Here is a 26,157-nt window from a genome sequence, read left to right on the forward strand (position 1 = left end):
ACGAGATCAAGACCAAGCGTGCCACCATTATCGAACGGGTAAATAAGATCTTCAAACAGTGTGGTCAAGGTGAGAAATCGCGTCCATGATCAATTCCAAGTTGTCTTTAGCACTTAACAGACGTAATGAAGCGTCACCAGTCAGCGTTCACAAATTCCATTACGTTCCCTTCCGGTACACCTTTTGCAATTAGCATACAGCCGGTAAATGTGTGCCGGGCAGGGTTCGTGTGCATTTGTTTGTTCGCCGGTCTATTTACGCTATCGATACCCCCTCTTTCCGGTGCGTGCATAATTGACCTTACGTGGCTGGGTATGCTTTACCGTTTGCTCCACATCCGCTATTTTTTGCGGGTGGAGTTATTTATAAATGGGCTCTAGAACTGAACGCCAGCCATTTGTCGTTTATCAATATTTTTGCCCATCCTTTACCGGAAAAAAGCCAACGTATGACGCGGTGTGCACCATCAAAAGGCATTGAAAGTTAGACGAGAACAGAAAAAAAGCATCGAGAGATGGATATTACTGTTGGTTCTTTACATTAGTGGGTCGTCGAACGAATTTTGATTACATTCAACCAGCACCAGTTAGCGGGGGTGCACCAGTTGTACGGTGCAAAAGTTGATTAGACCACCGCTACATGGTACATGGTGGTGCTATCATATCTCTCCTTCGCTCGTCTGCACTCTTCCGGTGATAAGTAAAACAAAAAAAAACAAAAAAATATAACCCAACCTTCATCCCAGCAAAACCGGTGCAAAAAGGGATGCGAGGAAGTGCATCGGGCGAACACTTCCGGCGGCGACGATGAATGTGATGAGTGTGCGGCTAAGCTAAAAATAGACACTTCCTGCGGTGGTGGTGGTCCTTTCACCGCGCGCACTATGGCTAGATTGACACAAGCGCCAGGGTGGAATGCAGATGCGGAAAAAGTCTGGCTCGTAACGCTTCCGATTAAATTTCTAGCCCATTCTCCAAAGGTTCTTCTTCAACCACCGAACGATGGAAGGTAAGGCGGAAAAAAGCAAATTGCTTTACAACTTTCTCCAGCCCAGCAATGCTCATTACGGCGTAGCTTAACATTACGGCACACGGAAACAGAATGCAGGAATCAAATGCATCATGGGCGACGGTGCGCCTCCATTAGCCGAGTAACCCTGCACAAGGTATTGTTTTTTTTGTTCTCCTTCAAACTAGAGCGTATGTTCACAACTTGCCAGACATGAAAAGGCACACCACTAGACCAGCACAGCCTATGAACCTGTTGACATCGTTCTGTGTGTGTATGTATGTTGTTTTTTTGCCACTCCCAAAGTGTGAGTGTTTGAAGAGTTCTTGATGATCTTTTTTAATGTCCGCTCTTCACACACATGAACGCAATCGTTGGTCGAGTATTGTGCGAAATGGTTCGTAAATATTTGTGGCACGGCATCAGCGCATCAGGCAAGAGGGTTGAGGTTTAATAAGCGAGCGTTTCACCCGGCACGACAATCGAGCGTAATGAAGTGTTGAGTGGTGTATTTGTTTCCTGCAGAGGGCGCTTTATTACGTGTCGGTAAGTTAGGCGACCTTCAACCTGTGGCGAGTGTGGTGCTCCGCATTGACAAACAATGTTTACTGGGCGGGTATTCGCGAGGTAGGTAGAATGGAGGAACAAAACTAATCGACTAAAGCTTTAAAGTTCTTGTTCTCCAAGCAAAAAGGATGCCAAGCGGTCTCGGAAGAAGCGGGACGAGTAAAGTAGAACGATTACTTATTTATATCCGATGGTTTTCTAATATTTAACTTCTCTGCATGTTTCGCCTTCCTGCCTTCTCTTTTCGGTCTATCGATTGAGTGTCCACACGCGTCCACGTTCAGAACACGTGCATTCTTCCCATTCCCACCGTCATCTTCATCAACTTTATCTGTTTCCAAAGGATTCGTTTAGTTTTTTGTTTTTATCATTTTTTTTTTTCAAATATTGTTGGACGAAAAACTCAACCTTCAAGGACCATGTGAGTAATAATTGATATCTGTGCAGTCCGTTTCCTTTTGCCCAATGTTTACTTTGCCCCCAACGTTTAGCTCCTATCGCCGCAACTATCCTTCTTCTGCTGTGACTTCTGGTTTGGAATTCTCAATATATTATTTGAGGCACACGTACGCTTTGAATCCCCATAACAAACATACGCTGCCAAGACGGCTAGGAGTGCGGAAGGATCGCAAACTTGGACTTAAAACAATTATACGGGCTTCCGGAATGCCCTTTTCGCCGGTTTGACCGTGGCTTGTCGAGTTGGAAGCATGAATAATTAACGCTAATTTCAAGCGGCGAAGCTGTACAACGGCGGTATCCACGCATCCACATCCACAGTCTTTCGCCTTGTGTGTGCGGGTCACTATGGCAAGATACACACACACACACAGGCGTTCACGAGCCGTCCACAATCAACGGAGGCATACAAATTCCAACAGAAAATTGGGTCTTGCCGTGGACTCGTTCGCAAAGCACGAAGTGTAAGTGGGTTCGGAAATAAAGCGAGCGATACGCATATGCATTCCATTAGAGGAAGGAATTAGGAGAATCAATAAATTTGTAGCATTTTTAATCAGGCAACACTGTTATTTTTAAATGTCATTATGAGGCTGTTTTTCCACTATGAAGCTTGAAAATGGCAACTTTTGTACCGAGTAATGTGTCCCCGCGGGGAGTTCTGTTTCATTATTGCAATTTGCAAGAAAACTGGCTATGGCAAGGTACAGAATTTTAGATGAAGTTTATGCTAATCATGCTCTAACCGAGGCAAGAACAATCCGACGTTTTAAGAATGTAGGAGGATAGGCAACAAGAGAAGATATTCGATGGACATATTGCTCAAACACCAGCTCAAAGAACTCGTTGTCGCTCGATACAAGGATGCCCTTTGACTTGCCAGCTGAAGAAATGGTTAGTCGTGGCATGCAATTACTGAGGTTCGGTGTACGCATGTCTGAGGACTTCAAAGACCCAATCTCATTATAGTTTGTGTACTGTAGTACCGTCCGATCACTCATCGAGTTAGCTGCTATGGTATGGATGGCTTCAACTCTGCGATTAAGGGAGAGTCTATCCAAAGAAATTTGTTCCGTCACAAAATTCGCCTACTTTCTAGGTTATCTGGCAGTCAGCATCCATCATCCATGGTTGTCGATTGAATGATGAATCTATGAAATAAATAAGTAAATAAATAAATAAATAAATAAATAAATAAATAAATAAATAAATAAATAAATAAATAAATAAATAAATAAATAAATAAATAAATAAATAAATAAATAAATAAATAAATAAATAAATAAATAAATAAATAAATAAATAAATAAATAAATAAATAAATAAGTCATTTAATTAACTAATTAAATAAATAAATAAATAAAGATAAACTATTTCCCATTTCCCCAATAAAGCAACTAATTTCCCATCGTCAAACGCCTTGTTCCTTCTAAGCATACCGCTTAGACAACAGTCCAGAAGATCATACGGTGTATTTGGTGGGACCAACAAAATGTGGTGTATTGTGAGCTGCCAACGCAAAGATCGCAGTGGGATGAACTTGAATATATCACGAACTTTTCTCATATGTGCTTCAAAATTCGATAAGATAAAAGCTATGAACTTTTTGCTACTCCTTACATTCGAATGACACGTACGGAAGACCAAGACGCAGATGGACATGGTCGTCTCGTTTGTGTTTGCAGCCTATATGGCTCTCTTCACTTCGTGTTTTGTGGACGATGCGGCAGGATCCAATTACTATAAAAAAACAATGTATACCTTCGTGAGTTGTGGACGGCCCGTGGACGCTTGTATGTGTGTCACGCCTTCCGGATACTCACCTCGGCACACCTGCGGGCAACAACACATTCGCAATACGAACTTTACGGTGAAAGCATTTGCATGTCGTACCGACGCTGTCATCACAATCGGGTTTTGGGCAGAATCGAATAACACCGACACCAAACGCTGAGCTAACACAAAAAACATTTCCGTTTTAGTTTATTCCATGCCTCTTAATATACCCCCGGAATAGGGGCAGGGATTTTGCTACATCATATGGAGCAATTACCATTCAGTGGGCATCTTTCTACCCTTTCGAAGTTATACAGGAAAGGGTTTTATTTTTTGTTTCTTCGTTTTTGTCGCTACTGCTTTACCATTGATATATTGACGGCGATGAGCTAATCAACTGACTAGTTTTTTTTCTCTCTCCTTCCCTTGTTGTTGCTGTTTCCTTACTGGGTTGTTGCTTACCTATCTTGTTTACCTTTGGTTCGGTTGTCTATTGTACTTTTCGTCCATTTTTGTTTCAGTTTTCGATTTTTTTTTCGAATCGATCTGCTCTTCCTTTTTACTTCTTGCTGGGAAAAAGGTGCTCTCGCTTCTACGGTGTTGTTTTTTCTTTGTTGATACCATTTTGCACTACAGTCTCAAAACATGATTTGTACGTGCAGATGTAATTACGTTTACCTAAGAGATTGTTTCGTTACCACGCGCGCGTATGTATGGGTGGGTGGGTGTTTTCAATTTGTTTAAATTCCTTCGATTGCATCACTTACTTAATGTCTTTTTCTTTTGTTAGTGTAAGTGCTGCGATTACGCTGATGTGCGATTTGGAATTTTCTTCCATTTTTTTTAAATAGATTTTTTTTCTAATTTGTTTTACATCGTATTTTACCTTTTTTTTCTACGATGCTCTTTTTTTTAAGTGGCGAACGTGCTACTACTTATTGTTTTTTCCCAAGTTTTACCTTTTTTTTTGTCGGTTTTGGGATTAAACATTTTCTTTACACAAACTATATTCGCTGCTCGTCCAGTTGTCTACTGCGCTCCTCTGTACCCATCCAAAACCCTCCCGTCCCATTATCGCACGGGAAAACATTAAACACGGGTGGGCGGGGAGCATGAGGAATGGAGAGGTTTGGGAATGGAGGAGGGTAGGGAGAGGAGAGCAAGCACGAGTTTGCTTAGCAGTGTAAATCTTTGCTTCACATTTAATAGTCTGATAAATATATATATATTTATATATATATATTTATGTATATATATATGCATATGTCTAAGTATATAAGTATATAACCGCTTTTTAGTCAGTCCCGTTGCCTAAAATTTCCTGCAGTGAGGAAAACTTCCTAAACGATATCTTCGGCTCGAGGCAGATGGGGCCGGCCGAGAGGGGTGCGGCTGGGTGCAGCTTGGCACCTGATTGTCCAGCGACGCTGAGATTGTCTGTGGTGCAGATCGGTGGTATCGTGGCGACGAGTGCCGCCGGCAGCCGTCCACCGTCGACGGCGGCCGCCGCTATATCGAACCCTTGATGCTCGAACACCGAAGCGGTTGGCGAGAGGGGCGATGAGGGTGGCGGTGGCGGTGACCGGATGCATTCCGGCGTCTCGTCATCGGTGAGTATCTTCGTGATGGTAATCTTTGGCCGTGGTCCGGCACCGTGATGCGGATGGTGGGAATGTTGCTGCTGGTGCGTATTCGGTACCGGATTGCATACAAACAGGGGCCCGCTCAGTGCCGAGCAGCTGCCGAACTTGACGCGGCTGAGCGGCGACTGCAGTGACGCATCGTGCGATGATCCGTCCAGCTCCAGGCCGATCTCGGAGCGTGTGTCCGGTGCGGTCGCACCACTGGCCGAGCCGGGCCGGCTCGTGTCGGCGGGGAACGCGAACAGCAGCGGTTGCTGCTGCTGCTGTAGCTGCTGCTGCTGGAACTGGGTGCCGCTGAGCGATGGCCGGCGGGAACCGCACGTCGACGGTGTTCGCGCCTGTATCTCGTAGTGGATCTCGATCTTTTGCTTCTGCTTGCGTAAAATGTTGCGAAACGAGCGGCGCACGATTTTGCTCCGCACGCCGTACAGAATCGCATTGATCGTCGGGGAGAGCAGCAGCAGAAAGGAGGCGACATTGAGCAACAGGGCCGGTGTGCGCCAACCGTTCGCCATGAACGGTAGCATGCTGTTCCAGAGGATGACGAAATAGTACGGACAGTGGAACAGTATCGCCGAACCGACCAACTGTATCACGTTTGCGGCCGGGTTGTTCTGGTTGGAGGCTTGCGTGTACGGTTTGCAGTCGGCCGCCGGCCCGGTACCGGCCGGACCCGTACCGGCATTCGGCACAAAGAACGGATTGCGCTGATGGGTGATGGTCAGCTGGGCGGACAGTGTCACCTCCAGGATGGCGGACGCGATCCGGTTGCGCTGGTAGCGTGCGATCATCAGTACCTGGAGATGAAAGGGATGAGACAAACTAATAAGATAAGAAGAAGTCATGCTAACCCGGCCTCATTATACAGAGTTCAGTCATTCTATGAGCCCGTCTATCAGCTCTCAGAACGATAGGAGAAGACACTCCGCAAGAATCTGTCTTTAAAATTTAAAAATAAGACACAATGGAGGCGCCCAGTCATTCTTAAAAATTATTCTTCTCGACGTGGTTCCACCGCATGGACATGGCCCTCCACGGTTTCTTTTTATTTCCACGATCCAAAAGAGCTCTGAAGAAGGTGTCACTGTCTTAATTTATCCGTAGTTGGATAATCAGTCCTACGTCCGGGGAACTGGTCCGGATGGGATTTTGGGTCGGTCCCGTCGTGTGAAGAACACCGCCGCTACCAAATACAGAAATTATTCCTATCCAGAATTCAGCTCCTCTTAAACCCTTACTGAGATATGAGGTAAGGCTTATCACAATTCTCTTTTTTACTCAGAAGAACATTCCAACAAAGACCTACGAAGACGTCTTCACGTCTTGAAAGGTCCGTTGACGAAAATATATTGATGGAGCAACCTCGGATGCGTATTTTGAAGATTGACTGATCAATCTGCAAATGTACTGATCTGATCAATAAAACAATTTCTATTTCAAGAAGGTTCATTACTTTACAGAAGGACGCTGCACGTTACACGCAAAAGAAGGAGGGCGAAAGTACCAAACCAAACACGAACAGAGAGCAAGGACGCGTACGGGGTGAAGGTTACTGCCATTTAGCGTTGTCGACATGCAGCCTGGGACCGGCCTTGAAGAAGGTTCACGACACCACCCCAGGTGCGGATATAATCCGTTCCCACCTTCCTTCACGGCGAAGTTGGGGTTCGACGGCGACAACTCCATTTCGTTGCCACGATTGCCAGCAGACCCAGGCCAGGAAACCCGTGCACAATGGCATGATTGCTCAACGATTGGGAAGTTGATTAAAATATATCGTTCGCAATCGATTTATCGATTCCCTTTTGCTCTCCTCACACCCCGGGACACATTTCCCACCATGCCATGCCTCGAACAGTCGTGACCAAAATAAAGGAACAAAACATCCCCTGCTTCTTTCACACACAGTCTCCCGCACATTCATCATGATCCCCTCGAGCGATGGTTTGCAGCGAGCGCAAAATTGGAAAACCGCGTCAGAGCACACAGGGCAATGATGCACGAGCATCCAGGCGCGCGCGACCAGGTCATAATGCAAATGGTAAGCGAATTCGATGATGATGATGATGATGATGAGGCCCATCCTACCGTTCAACTCCCGGGTTTGTAGCCTCACCAGCCTCACGCCTCGTATCGAAATCCGTCGCTACACCGCACACACCCGCACAAGATTTACTTAGTAGCGTGCTGTACCGTTTGCCTACCTTTCGGGCGCAATTACACCGTGGCTGAATCATTCCGGCCGTGGTTTACTGGCGGCGTGCACCGTGGGGTAGCTTTTGAAGTTTATCGCACATCCATATTCATGAGCAAAGGTAAAGCTTTTTCCTGCTGTACCAATGCGCTGTTGCAATGTGTGTGTTTTTTTTCTGCACTTGTTTTTTAGCACGATGGAGTGTTTGTGTTTTGGGTTTTGTTTTTCGTGATTAAAGAAGGATACAGTCGGGTTTTGGAGAATTAGTGATGTGCTGGGTCGACCAGGAAATTCCCGGGTTGTAGCCATCTGTAGATCCAAAAGCGATCCAAGTGGAGCTGTAGGTACCAGTAGGTCCAGTGAGTTCATCAACTGCAACAGGTGGAAGGAAATATAAGCGACTCCGACCCGTTGGTACAGCGAGTCCGAGTCAGAAGCGGCTGCAAGTAGGTTCAGTAGGTTCAGGTATGTGGAGTCACTCTGATGTCAGAACTGACTCCAAACCGTTGGTGTAGCGTGCGAGTAGGTAGGAGTCACTTATACTTTGTACAGCACCTACCAGAGTCCTTGAATCTACTGAATTTACTTGCAATTCTACAGGCCGATTCGAAATGAATCCTACTACCCATCACCAGTTGGAACCAAGACTCCAACAACAACAAAAACACATTGGAATTAACTTTTTGTTGTTTGGAAGTCACTAACAACATCGTGAGTGTTATAGACCGGGTACAGCTTTGATATACTCCGGCAGCAGGCAGCAGATGGAATGGGAGTCACATAATTAAATACGATATTATTCGTAAGCGCTAAATATAGTATATCCCTGCTGGATGGGTGGTAACAGGCGCCACTTTATGCCGAAAGCTAATCTCAACCGGTATCTTCGACCGGTGAAGGGTCGTAAAAGCCGTCGTGAGTGTAGTAAGGTTGTGGAAGTGGGGAGTAACGGGGCATGATGATGATGATGATTGACTTACTGATTGCTGTCACTGTTTGTCTGCCGAAGCACAATTTTACATTCAGCCATGTGTAGGAGGAGCCAGTGTCAGTGTAATTACGCTCGAGACCGGCAAGGTGCACGTTACACCACGTGCGACAAAATGCGAGTGTGAATGACGTAACGGTGGACGGCGGGACATATTTTCGGGGAGGGTAGGGTAGAAAGAATGCTTACCTTCATGTTGCAGCCCAGGATCAGCACAATCGGTAGCAGGATGGTGAACAGTACGAAGCTGATGCTGTAGATGAGCGATTCCGTCGTCTGGAGGTTTGGCAGGCAGAGTTTGTAATCGCTGTCGAACTTATAGGCCGAGATTCGTACCGCCTGCGGTAAGCTGAACAGCGTGGACACGATCCAACCGGCACCAAGCGTTATCAGGACCTGCTGTTATGGGCAGAGTGTGTCGCCAGGTGTCAGAAATGGTATAAAGGCGTAGCAGGCAGAGAGAATGAGAAAGAGAGAAAAAGAGGGAGAAAGAAGATGCGAGAAAGAGAGAGAGAGAGAGAGAGAGAGAGAGAGAGAGAGAGAGAGAGCTAGATCAAGTAACATGCGATAGTGTGCTAGACTGTGGCAATGCAGTTTGATTGCAGTAGTGTGCCGAATATTGTGCCATTTATTAGAGGTATTTTATTTCATTACCGCATATTATTCAGATATAGAAACATGTAAAACTGTCCATACATTCATTAGCTTTATGCTAGATCTTTCATAGTTGAGTTTATATGTTTTATAGCACAATTTTAATTAAATGCGCCTAAATGTATGCAATCCCCATCACATAGGGATAGCTAATTAGGGGTTTTAGTTATGATTGCTTGTGGAAGCTATTATTAACATGTTGAAACGAGTTTGAAACGAGAGTAATACATTAGAAAGTGTCCACCATGTCATTAATTTTCATTTGCTTTTTTTAGTAACGTTATAATTCGACAAAAAAAAATGTAAAGCAACAATACATAAATGACCGCTAATTCATATAATTAAATTTGAATGTTTTTTAATTGGATAATTTTACATTAAATTGAGACTGTAAATATTTCAAACATTTAAACATTTTTAGGTAATTACACAGTGAAAAATTGAGAAAATTAATAAATTAATAATCAATAAACATATTGTGCGCTTTCTTATGTTCTACCCGTAAGGAGTCTTCCTTCACTACGTATGATGCACAATATACAAAACAAAACGTACCTTTTTGGTGTTGATGAACGTTCCATAGTGTAGAGGCGTAGCGATAGCAAAGTACCGATCGAAGTTGAGTGCACACAGCGTCCACAGCGCGATCGAGTGAAGCGTGTTGAAGCAGAGCCCAAACATTAGACAGGCGACGTCCATTGCGTCCAGTGCGACGGGTAGCAGCCGGAATACGCTCGCGGCGTAGTAGACCAGATAGAACAGACATAGTACGGCGTTCACCACGCCCAGATGAAGCAGCAGTATCTTGCTGGCGAATGTAATCTGTGAACGGCAGAGGAACGGAAACGGGTGCAACGATTTAATGCACCAGACGCAATGACACGTTCCGGTCGTCGTTAAAAGGTGGGAACACAGGGAAGCTTATTAAAAGGATAACTTCAATTAGGTGCACTATTTTATTTCTGCCTCAATCGAGCAGTCAGGGAAAAGCTTCTTACGTCGTGGCACAGCCGTATCGGTTGTTTCCCCCCTTTCAGCAAACACCAAGAACGATAGCCGGCGATGGGTGGCTGCATGCGAACAACGCGCCTCCTCTGCACAAACAAACGAAACAAACAAAACCCCCAGCCATCGTGTGGCCGGGTATGGGTTCCTGCGGCAACCGACATACCAATTAAAAGTTGTTGACGGTTGAAAAATAAGAAATGCGATAGCAGGCGCCCACCGTCCCCCCCAAACGGCACGCAGGCTATAAGAGCCCAAGACAACCCCAAACCATTCACCGTGGCGGAATACGGGTGCATCGAATACGTCGGTTCCATCCGGGCAAGTCATAAGCATCTGGAATTCATCTTCGCGTCGGCGACGAGAACGAAAAACAGTACTCACTTGGCAACGGTTCCCCTGGGGGAGCCGCTTTGGCCCCGGGTACAGGTAGCACCAGGTACGGCAAACGAAGCGCAATAAACTTGTACAAATTAATCGCTTCAGCGCACCGGTAATGGCCGCACAGGGGGGAATAAATAGAAAAAAAATATATATATATATAAAAAATGTATATATATATATATACATATATACGTGTATATTTATGTACACGTTCCGATCCCGATGCCGGTGGGCATTGTTGCTGGATAAAAGCTATCGTTAAAGGGGGAAGGAAAGTAGGTTAGCAAATAAATCGTACCACTGGCCGTTAACTGGCCAATCGTCGCATTGGTCACAACCGTTGTCCGATAATTGGCCTCCTCGTCCCTCTCCACCACCCTACTTCTTCTCCCCGATTCCCCCCCCCCCCACACACACACACACATTCACAAGCAGTTAGGCATCGGAATGGAAGACATCAGGGTTAGAAATCCAATATAGGCAGCAATGGCGATAAATAATCGGACATCCCTTTGCTCGTGGTCACCGAACCGGCACTGCCGGTGAAATTGCCGCCCTGCCAGGCCCAACAAGCAAAACAAAACCCAATACGGCACCGGTCCGGCCTGTGCGGCGGGTGCGGTGAAATAGTAGCAATTCAGGCGTACAATTTTCATTCTCATCAGCAGTTGCAAAGTGCGCTAAAAACACGTTCGACGTGGGAAGGGTATGACGAGAAACGGAAAAAAAATGGACGCGGGAAAATGGACAGCAAAGCACAAAGCACTGTTTCAAAATGGTTACAACGAAACAAAGAACGCGGCGCGAGTGAAAAACAAAACAACCACAATAACAAAAAAAAAAGTGAAAATAAAAATAAAGTCCAGTCACGGCGTAAAATATCTACACCCCGGGTCGAATGCGAATTTATGCGATGCGACCTCGTGTTCACCGTTCTTATCGGGTGCCCGACAAAAATTCCCGTTTTCTTATTCGACCTCTGCCGCTTCAAAAGACACTAGACCGATGGTTTGCGACGAAGGCGTGTTATGTCCCCCTCTCCTACCGCCCCCCCCTATCCGGTACCTTTCCTTCCACCGGTGAGTATCGTGAAAATCCTGCCCGGTGCGACCGAGGCACGAGGCGAACCAATTTTCAGCGCCAATGGATGCAGTTGTTTGCCAGGCGAGCGTAATCCGCAATGCAAACAAAATCGCACTAACTACTGCGGACAGAGCGCACCGGGTATTATGATTTGCGCTTCGACATGCTAGCGTGTGGCGCGTGGTGGATGCGACGGACCGGCAAAACGGAACGTGCTGGAGTGGTGAAACCCTGCCCCCGGGCCCCGGGAACCGAACTACCACCAGCCACCGATCGATGTGCTAACGGCGACTTCTTTTTGCCGTGTGTGTTTTTTTGTGCGCTGCCTATCGCTCACCGTTGTTAGTTCGCGCTAGTTCGCAATTATAGCTCAAATCATTTGCCTCATCATGGCTTTGATTTGCTCTTTACGGTCACCGGACATACTGCTGGAGGTTAAAAGGGTGCGGTGCAAACTGTTACACGTCCGTGTTGGAAAAGCTGTTTGACCGATAATTAATTAGACTCGATTTGTTTTTCTCCCGCAAAAACGATTGCAAACAGTCGTTGGCAAAGGTTTCGTGAGTACGGGAATTCGTAGAATAATTTGTAATCCTTCGAATGGTAAATAGTGTACGATCGTATCGTTATAATTTGCCGCAACTATCACTCAATGTGGCTTTGATGGGATTTTACAAAAACAAATTATTATCTCTGAACCAGTTTTCATTATCCCACTGTAGATCCTTCTTAGCTATGCAACACGTATTTCACTCTGCTTGGATGTGGAGAGTTCCAACGCCTAACAGTATGCAATCATTAGCTTCGTAATCACTTTTGATGTAGAATCTAGGGGGATATTTTCTAGACGCAAACTCTCGAGGATCTATTTAAGTAATGAGGGCTCGTAAAAGGTAATGTGCACGGGGAAAACACTCGCATAGCGAGATCTGGACATTTCATAGACGTTAACCAAACCTCAATTCACAATCTCAATGCTGTTTATCCTTGTTGACCTCACAACTATTGGAATAGATCTAGATTCCTTTTCAGGATCTCCTGATCATTGTTATGAACTATTGGATGATTTTTTTTATCGAGGCCTTCGAGTCGATCCTTCTGAGTTGACAGTTAGCTGCTTAGATGTGACAGATCTCGACTGACAAGATATCAGAATTCCGTTTTGCCTCGGATATCCACTTTATCCCGAGATCTTCTTCTTTCGATTCTACTGCACGATGATGTCTACTGCCGGCGGACCAGTGCAAGAATGCTGATTCGACTGTGTGATCTCTCTCTGATTCCATTCAGATAGAAAAAGATAACATTATGGATCCGAAGTTCCGGTGTCCGTAAAAAAAACCTTGAAAAGTAGTTGCATGATCACAACTCTGTCAAATTAATTGGTAAATTATCAATTTTTGTCTCTCCTTAAACGAATAACTACAAAAAATGCGAAACAATGCCGGGATCTTTACTAGGTAGCACACGGAATTCGTATGGAAAATCGCTACAGTTGTTGTATTTCGGTTAATTTAATATTCTTTCAGCATCATCAAGCTTCAAAGAAGTGCTTCCATCAGTGGAGGATCAATCCCCTTGGAGGCCCAGGGCGGAATTTTTCAAGGGGGGCCCATAATTTTGCTACGGCATTATCGGTGTTAGGGAGATGTACTTCAAACATGATGTAACAACACCAGCAAAGTCTTGGAAAGAAAGCTCCCTTGCGTACATCTCAGCGTTCTGTTGCGTAGCCCTGTAAACGGGCATAGTAAGCTAGTCTCTTTATATAAACGTTTTTATGCGCTAAGGAGAACGATAACGCCACTACTTGGATCGCCATTAGCTGGTACGAAATTCCATTCTAAACCAGCTGTTTTCCGATTTCCGATACCAGGAGAGCATCCACGGAAGAGGTAGCACCTAGTACAGCAATTTTGCTCGAAAACCGCCGAAAGGTATGCAATGTTTAAACACTAACTTTCCCGTTGGTCGAGAAAAATTTCTTCGAAAACTACCTGTTTCCGAATGTATAATACCAGGAGAGCATCCACGGAAGAGGTAGCACCTAGTACAGCAATTTTGGTCGAAAACCGCCGAAAGGTATGCAATGTTTAAACACTAACTTTCCCGTTGGTCGTGAAAAATTTCTTCGAAAACTACCAGTTTCCGAATTTAAAGTACCAGGAGAGCATGCACGGAAGAGGTAGCACCTGGTACTGCGCCGTAAGGTATGCAATGTTTATACACTAACTTTGCAACCAACTTGCAACGCAATGCGCCGTAAGGTATGCAATGTTTATACACTAACCTTGCAACCAACTTGCAATGCAAGTTTGGTGCAAGCAAGAAACTTGCAGCAAGATGGCGCGCAAGATGGCGCCCAACTTCGTACTTGCATGCAACAAACTTGCATGCAAGCTTGCATGCAAACTTGCATGCAAGTTCTTGCAAGCAAATTCTTGCATGCAAACTTGCATGCAAGTTTGCATGCAAGTTTGCATGCAAGTTTGCATGCGAGTTTGCATGCAAGAACTTGCATACAAGAACTTGCATGCAAGAACTTGCATACAAGAACTTGCATGCAAACTTGCATGCAAACTTGCATGCAAGTTTGCATGCAAGAATTTGCTTGCAAGAACTTGCATGCAAGTTTGCATGCAAGCTTGCATGCAAGTTTGTTGCATGCAAGTACGAAGTTGGGCGCCATCTTGCGCGCCATCTTGCTGCAAGTTTCTTGCATGCACCAAACTTGCATTGCAAGTTGGTTGCAAGGTTAGTGTATAAACATTGCATACCTTACGGCGCATTGCGTTGCAAGTTGGTTGCAAAGTTAGTGTATAAACATTGCATACCTTACGGCGCAGTACCAGGAGCTACCTCTTCCGTGCATGCTCTCCTGGTACTTTAAATTCGGAAACTGGTAGTTTTCGAAGAAAATTTTCACGACCAACGGGAAAGTTAGTGTTTAAACATTGCATACCTTTCGGCGGTTTTCGACCAAAATTGCTGTACTAGGTGCTACCTCTTCCGTGCATGCTCTCCTGGTATTATACATTCGGAAACAGGTAGTTTTCGAAGAAATTTTTCACGACCAACGGGAAAGTTAGTGTCCTGGTCCTGGTGCAATTTCGTTTGTACTTTAAAGTCACAAAGTCGATATTCTTCTCTGCATTTAATTTATCACATAGAAAAAAATGTTTTATATAACCAAGAAAGATATTTTTGATCAATTTTCTACCTTGTAAATAAATTTTTTTTTGCTATAATTTAACTTTGTTTTAAAATTTTCAAAAATCGCACAATAGGCACAAATTTATTGGGGCCCCCAACACGGCGAGGCCCTAGGCGACCGCCTACTCCGCCTACCGTTTGATCCGCCGCTGGCTTCCATACATCCATTCGTCTGGAAATCGCCGGAATCGCATCACATTAGGTTTAATGAAAGGATTTGATAGTGTTCTGGGAATTTTTAATCATTCCAAAGTTGCTATCTACCGAGTATCGCGTGTTCTAGCATTCTTCGAAATAGCAATATTTCGTAGAACTTTTACAGCTTCGTAACGTTCCAGTGCATTGTCCTGGAAGCATCTGTTTCCCGTACACTTGGACTGTATTGCTTCTAGGAATTAAGCTTTACACAAAAAACACACGAGCAAAGCTCAAACCACCTGTCTGTTTTACGCGCACGGTGCCAAGTGTTTTGTGATAGACAATTTCACTCGTCCAACAAAAGGATTCGAGGAATGGAATTACCATTTAATGTCAAAATCTGCTCGTTTCGCAGATCAGAACCAATAATTTCTGCTCTATTGCTATACCGTTAACCTGCTTCCTTTCTGACAGTCACTCTAATAAGCCCGTTTGATGGTGCACTGCTGCCTGGAGCGACTTCTCACCGCATTAGACGACCGATTAGGAGTGGATGGTGGCGAGATATGATAGAGAAAGCAAAAAAAAGACACACACACAATGGGAGAAAATAATATAAAAACGCTACTAGCCAGACGCTCTAACCACCAGACACAATGGGCATGTACTGGCGTCCGTAGCCGCGCGAAAACGGGAAGCGAAAAGTCATAAGCGATCGACGATAAAAGCCAATCAACCGTACTGACAGGATCCGGTGCATCCTTCGACAGGGCACTGAAAAACCTACCGCAGGTTCTTCGCCGCACCGATTCCCGTTCAAGTGGGAACTCGTTGATGAGGAAGTCGAACACCAGCGAGGACAAATGTAATTACACCCTGAGCCTTGATGGATGGATGGCTGGATGAAGGCGTGCTACTGTCAGGGTGCTAGTTACCCGGGGAGAACCTCATGCCACAGCCACGAGGAACATCGGGCACATTAAGTAGCACATCTGGAATCTGGGCCGACACTTCCTGAGTGAGTGTACTCTAATGTATTTTGAGTTACCGAGGGCTAGAGCACCCCGGACACCGACAGTACGACGCACATCCTACTTAATCCTTATGTGTGCGTTTTTTTTTTCTATTTCTTTTGGTTAAATTGGAAATTGTTCCAGTGATAGTGCTGTTCAGTTTGCTCCATCAAAACTTACGATGGAAGAGTAAAATTTTATTTGACAAATCTCATTGCGATTAAGCGCACCGAAAGCAGATGTATGGGGAACGGTTTATCCTATCCCACCATCAACTCGCCAGCGGCAAAAGTGTCCTCCGGAAAATGCAAAAACACTCATAATAAAGCTACCTTCAATCAATTTAGATTGATTTTTCCATTTAGATGATTGGCTCTCGGTACTACGGATCTGATGTCTGGCACTACGAGACCCACGGTGCTGGGTGGAGACGGTGGACGGTGGAGAGTGAACAAGTAATGCGATAAAATAAGGTGAAAAATAGCTTTACAATGGTGGACCCGATCCCAGAATTCCGATTCCCCCTGCGTGACACGGTCGGGCACAGTTTGTTTTCTCGGTTGTTACCTTTTCATTCCCAGTTCTCACTTTCCCAGGTTTTGCCGTGCATAGGTAATGATCGAACCGATCCATTTTCGGTCGCACGCAGGGCATATTACCCATACCCAAGGGACCCTCCCTTGTGCGATAGGTTAGTGGAGTGTATTTGTGAACATCGGGCAACTGTTATATTTCTGTGTGTCCGCTCCAGCTCCTATCTGCACCCGGGGCAAGTCAATCACAGCGCTACTTATTCATTGTGATGAGTTTGTGTTTTCGTGTTTGACGAACCTGCCCTGCAATAACCTTTTTCGGATTCATATCTTCGCAACTTGTCCAAAGTTCCCCCGCAAAAGCCCCAAACAAGCACGCACACACCGAACAGCGTAGGCGGACCGATATGCGGGTGCAAAAACGGGACAGCGCGCGGGTGTACGTGAACCCCAAATAACGTCCAATTGAAATTGATCTCACTTCTGTGTCTTTTTTTTTTGTTTCACTTTTTGTCAGTTGGTTGCATTCGAATCGACAGCGTATTGTGGTATGTGTATGTGAGTGCGAAAAGGGACCACAAGATGTGCAAGCAGACCGCTGGTGGTAGGTGTACGGTTCGGTGCGGGATCGATTTGCTTGTCAAAAAATCAAACACGCAGTAACACATAGCGACACCCGAGGGCCGGTGCTGCCGGTGCGATTGTCACGCTCGCGTACAGATTTTGCTGCTTATTTACTTGCGCCGTTGACAATTTGATTACGGGCAAGCTTTGGGCGGGCGCGTCATGTAGCTAGGTTTAGTAACCAAAAATCCAAACGTCCTGACGGTGATGGAAATTGTAGCTGACGGTATTTCGACAATCGCGAGTGAGGTTCTGTTTTTTTTTCATTTTGCTTCTTTCCACCTGTCGCTTGGCATTTCATCTTTCCGGTACAGGTAAGGAAAGTGGTAAGAAAGTGTCGGAAGCAAAGAAGGGGGACATGGTATGAATAAGCTACCTCAAGAATACGGGAGTTTGAATGTAAGCGCGAGTGAATGCTTGCAAAATATCAAATTCAATCAACTTGAAAGAAGTTTGCCGGTGTGGGGGTAGAGGCAGTGCGTTCTACGACCGTGGTAAGTTCACATGGTATGCGCGGGACAATTCTTCTCTCGGTGTGATTTTCTTCTTTCTCTCAACCGTTCGTTCGCAGCGAAAGTCGAAGATGAGAAGTACCTGCCTCGTACTTGCACGTAAAAGCCTAAATTGGCCATTATGAGCGATTTGATGAGCCTTTGCCATCCGACCGCAAGGCAAGGTGTATGTGTGTGTTTTTTTTCGGGGTTTTGGTTGAGGTTACCATCGGTTTGGAAAAAAAACCCGCGCCGAACTTTTTGGGTGAACAGTACATTCCGACATTGATTGATTTATTTAATTTTCGGTTCGGGCATTCGTTACAGCATCCGAGTACGGCGTAACTCGCAGCTGGCACGTGAAACCGAGGCATTCCTAAACCGGGAAGAGGAGAGTAGTGTGCAAATTGTGAAACGGCGAAAAATTGGTAGAACAAAAACCGCAACCAAACCGGTACACCGTTGTCCGGTCGTAAATGGTGTGGATATGTTGACCGGGAGTGGATGGAAATAAAATCCGGAGCATTATTTTACGGGGGTTTTTTTTTTGCTCGCTCCTGCGTGTTTTGTTCCTTTACCGGAACCACAAAACGAGATAGCAACAGGTACGCAAAAGGCACCTGCACCAGGATAAAGAGCTCTTATGTTCTCACCGCCATACTCACCCATCGCTATGATGAGGCAAATCCCTCCCGCAAAGGGAGCTGATGTTGGTGATATTTGGTTTCAAATTGACCAACGGCTTGTTTCTGGCTGGATGGAAAACGGTTCACCATACACCCTGCAGGAAGCAACTTTCCTCTCGGAAGCTTCTGACGTGACACACACACACACCTTGGAAAATAGAAGCAGCACAGGGAAAAATGACGCGTGGTAAGGTGGTAGAAACTGAAGGAAATGGACACGAAACACACGGAGTGAATTTACAAGGATTCCCGTGTGGTTTCGGTGTGGTTTAGCAGAAGTTGTTTTTCTCGTTCTGCTAATGCGCATCCCACCCCATCGTGGCGCTTTTATCTCATTTTGTACATCATGTCCCTTCACCACCCCGTACCGCACCATTCTTCCATTCTAGCCGTTCTTTTACCGTACCTACGCCCTAACTGGTACCGGTTCGTCCATGTTCTTACGAGAAAGTCGATTGAAATCGTGCCGCTGGGAATCGAATTCGTATCGGCGATTTTCCACCGCATGTGCTACCTAACCCTTCGGCAGCAAATGAACCGGTTTCGGGTGGGAAAACACCCGCTTGATTGGGTGCGTATGGGAGAAAATAAAACGATGCAAAAGGCTGGTGCGAGGGCGCAGCCAGTGCAGGGAATTTCGGTGTACCAACGATCGTTATGAAGAGCAGAGTTTTAACGCGCTAAAAATAGGCCGCATCATGTCGTTTCGATTGCGATCCGGCTCCAAATTTTCGGTATAGAAAATATGGAGAAAACAAAGACGTTATTGCACACAAACAAATGGCAACCAATAGCGGATCATTCAAGGGTTTGTGGCAACAAGACGCACGCCACGGCTCAACGGGCCGTTCGTGTGGCGTACCGATCCATTCTCACAGTGACATCGAACAAACAAAGCAAACCAAAAAAAAAAAAGGATGAAGCATTTTCGGAGCTGGGATGGTACCGGTCGTCAGAAAGCTGGGTCGGTGCGTGAAGAAGGCACCCACAAACAAAAAAAAAGCAGCAGATAACAGTGATCACAGAGAAAAGAATATAGCGAAACACGTACAGAGACACACACCGAAACTTTCACTGGAAGATTCGCAAGGACACGAGGCATCATTAAATTTTCACCATCGGTTGCGCTTGATGGTTTTGGTGGGTGGTTTTTCCTCCACTCATCTACCACTCTCTTTTCCCGCGGCACCCATTAGGTGTGGGTGGTGGTATTGTAATCGGTAAAGACGCGGTGCTTCGGGCGCTGTACAAATGGGGTGCTTTTGGGCAAACTTTGGGTTGTCGGGTGGTGACGAATCGAAAAAAGGGATCGCAATGAAAATAATGAAGCGAAAAAGTGGCTAAACAGCAGAGAGCACAGCCGGCGAACGTGAAGTGAAAACAGCAACAACAAAAAATGCCGGAATTACGAACGAAAAGTACGTAAGTATTCGGTGAGTGCCTTAAAATAGATACACGAAAATCGGCGGAAAACACGATAACCGGTCAATAAGAGCAATGATCAAAATATAATAACAATTTCCATTTGTTACCCGTTGGTCACCCCGGTGGAGAGAGAGAGAGAGTGGGGAGAGAAACTCGGTTTCAAGCAGCAGGGTGATAAAATTAACCATTTTCACCGTGCTTCATGAAAAACACATACACACACTTCAACGCCATAAAAGTGGGGGATTGAAACCGACAAAAAAGGCAGCTTATGATGGAAGAATATAAAAATGAACTGGCACCCGAAGTGATGGATATTGAAATGCAACACTTTTCTAGTGGTTGCTGCGTCATCAAGCGTCGGTAATATGTATATTTATATAGCAGGGAACAAATAGAGGGGGGTGCGAGGGCTTTGCCTACATCGATTCCTGAAGGAAAACAAGGGCAAAAAAGCGACAAGCGATCAAGAGCTGGTGTGGTTTGCAGTAACGCATCAGGATCCGTGAGATTGGTTTGGATCTCATCCGGAATTCACTTTAGATATTTTCTTTTCCTCCGTTTTTCTTAGCTCAAACGCCCGAAAAAAAACGAGTCAAACAACACCGGCACGCTAGAGAAACGGTGCCAGCATTTAGTAACTGTAAGCGAGCAAAGTTTCGACAACCCAGAAGGTAAGATTTCCTCGCGGTTTCCTCATGCATTTTCTATGCTCTTCTATGCTCCTTTACTGGCGGTGGGCGGTGTTATTGCTTTAATAATTCCACGTTTGGCAGACCGGACGGAAGGTGTTCCGGTTTCAGTTGCGTCCCGGGGTCAGTGATGGGTAGTCGACGCATGAGGGTGGTATCATGAAACGAAGAGTTTGGAATGTTATTGATAAATTTTCGTCCGTCCGTGGGGTTTTCCCGAAAACCTGGGGACGGTTTGCCAGTGCTTGCCTTGTTCGTGAAGCACTCTTCCTTTCATCCCATTGAAACCGGTGTCGGTGTGTCTATCGGTACCTTCGATGTGCTTGTGCACATCGCGAATGGCGACCAAGGGTATACGGTGTAGGTGTACGTTTGAGAACTTTTACCAACTCCCGTGAAGTGAACCATCTGTTCCGTATCTCTCGGTATGGCTTGAGGGGGGGGTGGGAAAGGGATACAGGGACAACAGGGAGAGCCTCCCGATAAAAACGCGTTAAATCCAAAATGATCGCGCGTGCAGAATGATGGCTGCTGGCAGGGACGAAAATAACGAAACCACCCTGCTGGCCTGCCCGTAAACTGGGGCCACCCCCGCAAACGCTAGCAACCGTTTCAAATGGATAGTGTTGAAAATTTTGACTTTTAAATATTTAATTGATATACAGCACCGCATGCAGCACCAGGCGTCTCCATTTGGGTTTGAAGCACGCACCCCTTATCATCACACGGTTCATTACAAAACATTCCCCCCCTATTTTCTACGGTGAATACCGAGCCGGTTTAACTACATGCTTTTCGGGGTTCTAGTGTATGTTGATGTACTGGAAGACCTCCGAGAGAGGAAAAAAAAAGCTGCATTGACGGAACGCGTCCGGAAAATTGAACGAAGTTAGACATGACGTTTGGTCGTCCCATTCCCCCGTTAACGAGATTATAAAGCAAGCTTCACGGGAAAGTGACTGGCGGTGTACATACAGCGCCGCCTTCTGGGAAATGAAATTTAGATGACAGCAAAACCAAAAAATCACACACGCCCCAAACACTGTTACACCACCACCAAAGGCCAAAGCCAAGTCGTGGTAGAATACAACAGGCCCACTCGAGCGGTTCCCTGGAATCACCGATGGAACAAACAATGGCCACCACCGGCACTACATTGGCACCCACGACAATCCCATTGTTCCGCTTATCATCGTCGCACTCATCGCGGTTCGGGGTTTTGCGCTGTTGGCCCACTCGACGAACAGTCGAGACCGGTTCGGCACACTTCAAATGCAACCACGGTGAAGGGTCTTGGCATCTTGATGACTTTTGAATTCGTGCGCGTATAGATAGGGACACGGCCGTGAGACAGGTGAGCGTTTCGACAGAACTTTGTTTTCCACAGCTTAACAAAAAAATCCACTAGTTTTCCCGTTTTTGCATGTCGGTGGTGTCGAAGTGGGGTTTTTGTGAGGCTCTCGCACCAAATGTACGATATAATTCGGTAGGGACTTTCTTTTTGATTTTTTTTTTTGAAAAACTTTGTGTTGGGAGTTAGACCTAGCAGGCAAGGCCATGTGGGATGTACGAAGAATTATATACTCCCATGCAAATACAGACGGAGAGTAAGGTATTAACATACCTAACTTATGCCTTTGCGTGATATGATGGGATTGTTGCGGTTACATTGGTAGTATTAAAAACGGAATAAAGATGTAAAAACCCACGTCCTTTCCTTGTATTTGGATTGATTTCTTGCGAAAGAACCGTCCTGTGCGAGTCAAACCTTTTCGACGATGGTATTATTACGGTGCGAAATATCCGCAGGACGTGATTCGGTTTTGGGAAGGAAGGGAAAAAGCTCCACAACTGTAAGCACCGTCGCGCTCCTTCTATCGCACCCGGGATCTGCATTAAAATCGGGCTGGAAAGATTCATCTGAATACAACGCACGCACGGTATCGATGAAAGATTATTCACCTGCAAGCATTCAAAAGATCTCTTCCCTTCCTACACCCTTCCCCTTTTGCCGGTCTCCACCACTTTCAAAGATTGCACTGCGTGCCGCCCGGGGACGTTACCAACGTCCCGAGGTGCGATGCACTCCCGCACACAGTGGAGCACAATATTTTCGATCGATTGCCTGATCGATTCGCAACGAGGCGTTTGCTGCATTGGAGGCGGGGGTTTAGCGAACTTACCTGTTTCGTGAGGATAACAATAATGACAATGTAGGAGTTGACGACGATACCGATTAGCACGGCAAAGAGGGCAAGTATTTCCAGCTGGTACGGTACCATTGCGAACGGTTCTCGGTGCCGGTGGCGGCGTCACGATGGTGATGATGCTGATGGCGGTCGGTATCGTCCTGGTGCAGCCGGGCCGGACGGTAGACGCGACTGTTCATCTCCTATAGCTGTTGGTGTCCTGGTGTTTCGGTGCCCCTGCTGCAACGTACCGGCCTGCCAAGCGGGGGAGGTCTTTCCTTTTCCCTCCCTGCTGCTCACTCTGACCGAAATTGAAACTGCACACAGGGGTTTGACACAGCGGAAGCCCCTGGCACTTCAATTGGCAGGTAGTGTATTAAATGCTAATAAGGGAAATGACACAAAAGGGAATAACACAAATTTCAATCAGCAATCTAAGCAACATGCGCCGTTCACTGGAAAAGAACCGCAGTAATATGAGATGGCAGATGGAGTTCAAAGCCAGAATTGGAGTTCAATACCTAACTCTCATATCTTATTGCGAACGTAGTGTGTTTAGATGCGTGGATGTGCAAGACAATATAGTTAGATCGTTATCTACTTGTACTAAAGGCATTGTGCCCTCTATTTGTAACATCGAATGCAGGTGTTCAAGTGAACAATTTAGTCAAACGTGTCCCTATCAGGTACGCTTGTACTCAACAAGAACTAGCACTCCGATACAGTTGCTTCTCGCACGCACACACCTTGTAAAGCGGCTTTCAGGACGCTCATGAACATTTCGAACACAAGCAAAGTGTCGCATCTTCTTCAATTAGACCGGAATTGTGTGCGGACAGCCGGTACGCCGCCATCGCTTCATTTTACCTACCTGCTTTTGCTGTCGTCTCCCCTCGCACCACGTGCTGCAGATTAGTGGTTGCTTCCCGTACCGGGGATTAGATTGACAGATTGCTTCGGCTGCTTGATGATTGCTGGTAATCTGCACGTCCACACCATTTCCCTCGCAGCATCACGAACTTCAAAACTCGTCCCCGTAGGATTTGGCGCTTTGTGTGTGTGTGTATGTGTATGTTTTGTATGTGTGATCGATGAATACGATGCGTTTGATTGGAGGTACTTTGCGTTATAATTTACCATTAAACCGTGCGGTGTAGGTGCAGGCGTGTGCGGTTGCCGTTCGCTTTCGTTAAATACTGCTGGGAAAAGTTCTTCTAGCGGGTGTGGGCGCCCGACGACGCTTCGGGTACAGCAGGTCAGAATCTTCCAAAGTTGTTATGATATGTGGTGTGAAAGGTGTTTATGCACGCACGGGTGCGCCTATATCTGTGTGCGGCTCTCTCGGTATTATATTTCGGTTGCCGAGAAGTGGGCTGTTTCTTTGCAAACGTTCGTTCGTTCGTTCAGGGCGAAGAATACGCACGTCCAACAGGCAGTAGTAGCCACACACTTAACCCTAAGCCTTTTTGAGGAAGATACGCACGCAGATAGGTGACATCAGTAGGCGGCGTACGAAAGCGGTTCGCCAGAGGTGTGAGGTTATAACCATTTTATACCATACCGCTTTTGGACACTGTTGGTGTATTATAATATCTTACCACCTGCTCTGGTTCCACAAATAGTGGAACGTCCTGATACACCTGTGCGTCACTTGCGGAGCAGATACAACTCTCGATCTGGTACTAATTCGTGAAGATACTACTAGATGCTTACTATATTCTACCCATTCGTTGCAGGCACACGCGTTCTCGACTGTTGTAATTAGTTCCAGTTTGTTTGCCACCCGACGTGAGCAGCTTGGTGGATCAGATATGATATTATCGAGGCGTGTAAACAAGCTCCCAGGACTGGCATATGGAATAGCCACATTTGGCCACCACGTTGCGTAGCGTGATGCTAAAGAACTTTTACCCGGTCAACACCATCTGTTGAGCTGCTGTTGCAAGTTGCAAGTAACGAACAATTCCGTTCCATGCATGTACGCAGTGCGTCTATACCAAATAGAACACAAACCACCCCACTGTCCTGGGATGGTACCGGCGAAAGAGTTAAGGGTAGGGTCCTTTACTTTCACTTTCACACTCGATGATCCCACATCCAGGCACTGCCGAGGGCTGGCGGGAAATAGCACGACAGACCAACTTTTACATTCACCCACCTCGCGACAAGGTAACACAAAACCCTCTCGGGATGATATGCCGGATTTCGACGACTTATATGCTGGAGTTGTGCTCGCTACTCTATACACCCGGTGCGCTGTAACTGTGACACTGATCACCTGCAGCACTTTAATGCGACAATTTTTGTTTTTACTTTTGCACGGTACATGCGGGGGTTGATGGACGAGTTTGGAGGAGTTTGTTGGTCCTGACTATGGAGGCTTCTCCTGGATGTTCGGGGAGGACGTTTGTTTGACGACACCTTCGGCAAGGAACGAAACTGCCTACAGGTGTACGCACCACACGTGGTAAGCCGGTACCAGAGCCCGTGAAACGTATCTCGAACCACAACGGCTTGTTTTGATTTCGCTTTCGTTACGGGCCGGAGTACGAACCCACGCGCCTCTTTTTACAAACATTCGAACCGTATCGATAGGCTTGGTCTCGGCAGGTGAAACCGTGCGATGTACAACCGGTTTGGCTATGCGTAGTATTGTTAGATTAAATCGCCCTGTTTGGCCAGCACGTAACAGCACATGACGAGTGTCCTGTTCGGTGCTGCGTGTGTGCGGTGGATTGATTGGTTGCGGCAGGAGCTGGATGAAGTTGTTCGCAACAGTTCACCGCCAAGACTGACGTCCGCGAGCGACACAGCCAGTGCTGGAACTCGTCACTCTGCTGGTACCGGGGGAAGCCATCCCACCAACCCAGTCCAGCGACGCGGGATGCACGAAGCTCGGCCCGGTTTCGGTCGGTATCCTGCGTGCCGCCTTCGAGTCACGCATGCGCATCCACCGGCTGGCTTGCTTGTTGCTCCTTGTGCGATCCGAACCCCTCATGGCGTACCAAACTACGCACGACAAACCATCCTACCGTCCATATTCAGTTCCTAGACGGGGAAACCCTTCCCAGCTCGTCCTTCTCCTTCTCCCGCCCATGAAAGCAACATACGAGCACGAACGAATTTTTGCTGACGTTCAGTTGACCTCCGCAGGATACCGGGATGAACATGGAATGGGGAGAAGAGTGCAAAGTACGGCAGGAAGCGGGGCGATAAATGCAACAGGTAACATAATAATAATTACCATCATCGAATTGTGCTGTCGATGCTGCGTGTACATGCACAGGCACGGACGGTTGGTACGTAAGATATGGGTTTAATCAGCAAAAGAAAAAGACCCACCCCGACGGGGAAAACAAACGATGCCGTCCCGGATGGGGTGTCGGGTCGTA

The 26,157-nt window shown here is 46.3% G+C and overlaps 1 protein-coding gene across 2 annotated transcripts; it reads right to left on the bottom strand.

Annotated features, from left to right (window-relative positions):
* Positions 1-3,984: 3,984 nt before the first annotated feature.
* LOC128306753 (alpha-1B adrenergic receptor-like) lies at positions 3,985-24,133 on the bottom strand. Of its 2 annotated transcripts, none has more exons than XM_053044355.1 (5): positions 23,637-24,133; positions 22,760-23,148; positions 9,845-10,111; positions 8,825-9,031; positions 3,985-6,250 (listed from the first exon to the last, which is right to left on the bottom strand). In XM_053044355.1, exons 2-5 carry the CDS (start codon positions 22,856-22,858, stop codon positions 5,105-5,107), a joined length of 1,719 nt encoding a protein of 572 aa, XP_052900315.1. In that variant the 5' UTR covers positions 22,859-23,148; positions 23,637-24,133; the 3' UTR covers positions 3,985-5,104. The 2 variants fall into 2 exon arrangements, with proteins under 2 accessions (XP_052900315.1, XP_052900314.1); XM_053044354.1 differs by having other exon boundaries at positions 8,825-9,034.
* Positions 24,134-26,157: the final 2,024 nt, after the last annotated feature.

Source organism: Anopheles moucheti, chromosome X (genome assembly GCF_943734755.1).
Source record: "Anopheles moucheti chromosome X, idAnoMoucSN_F20_07, whole genome shotgun sequence".
Classification (NCBI taxonomy): Eukaryota; Metazoa; Arthropoda; class Insecta; order Diptera; family Culicidae; genus Anopheles; species Anopheles moucheti.

Excerpts from the sequence above, each read along its gene's own strand:
- LOC128306753 (XM_053044354.1), bottom strand. The coding sequence starts at position 22,858 with ATGGTACCGTACCAGCTGGAAATACTTGCCCTCTTTGCCGTGCTAATC. Across the intron at positions 10,112-22,759 it reads TTGTTATCCTCACGAAACAG|ATTACATTCGCCAGCAAGAT; the intron begins GTAAGTTCGCTA and ends TGCCGTTCACAG. Across the intron at positions 6,251-8,824 it reads TCCTGGGCTGCAACATGAAG|GTACTGATGATCGCACGCTA; the intron begins GTAAGCATTCTT and ends TTTCATCTCCAG.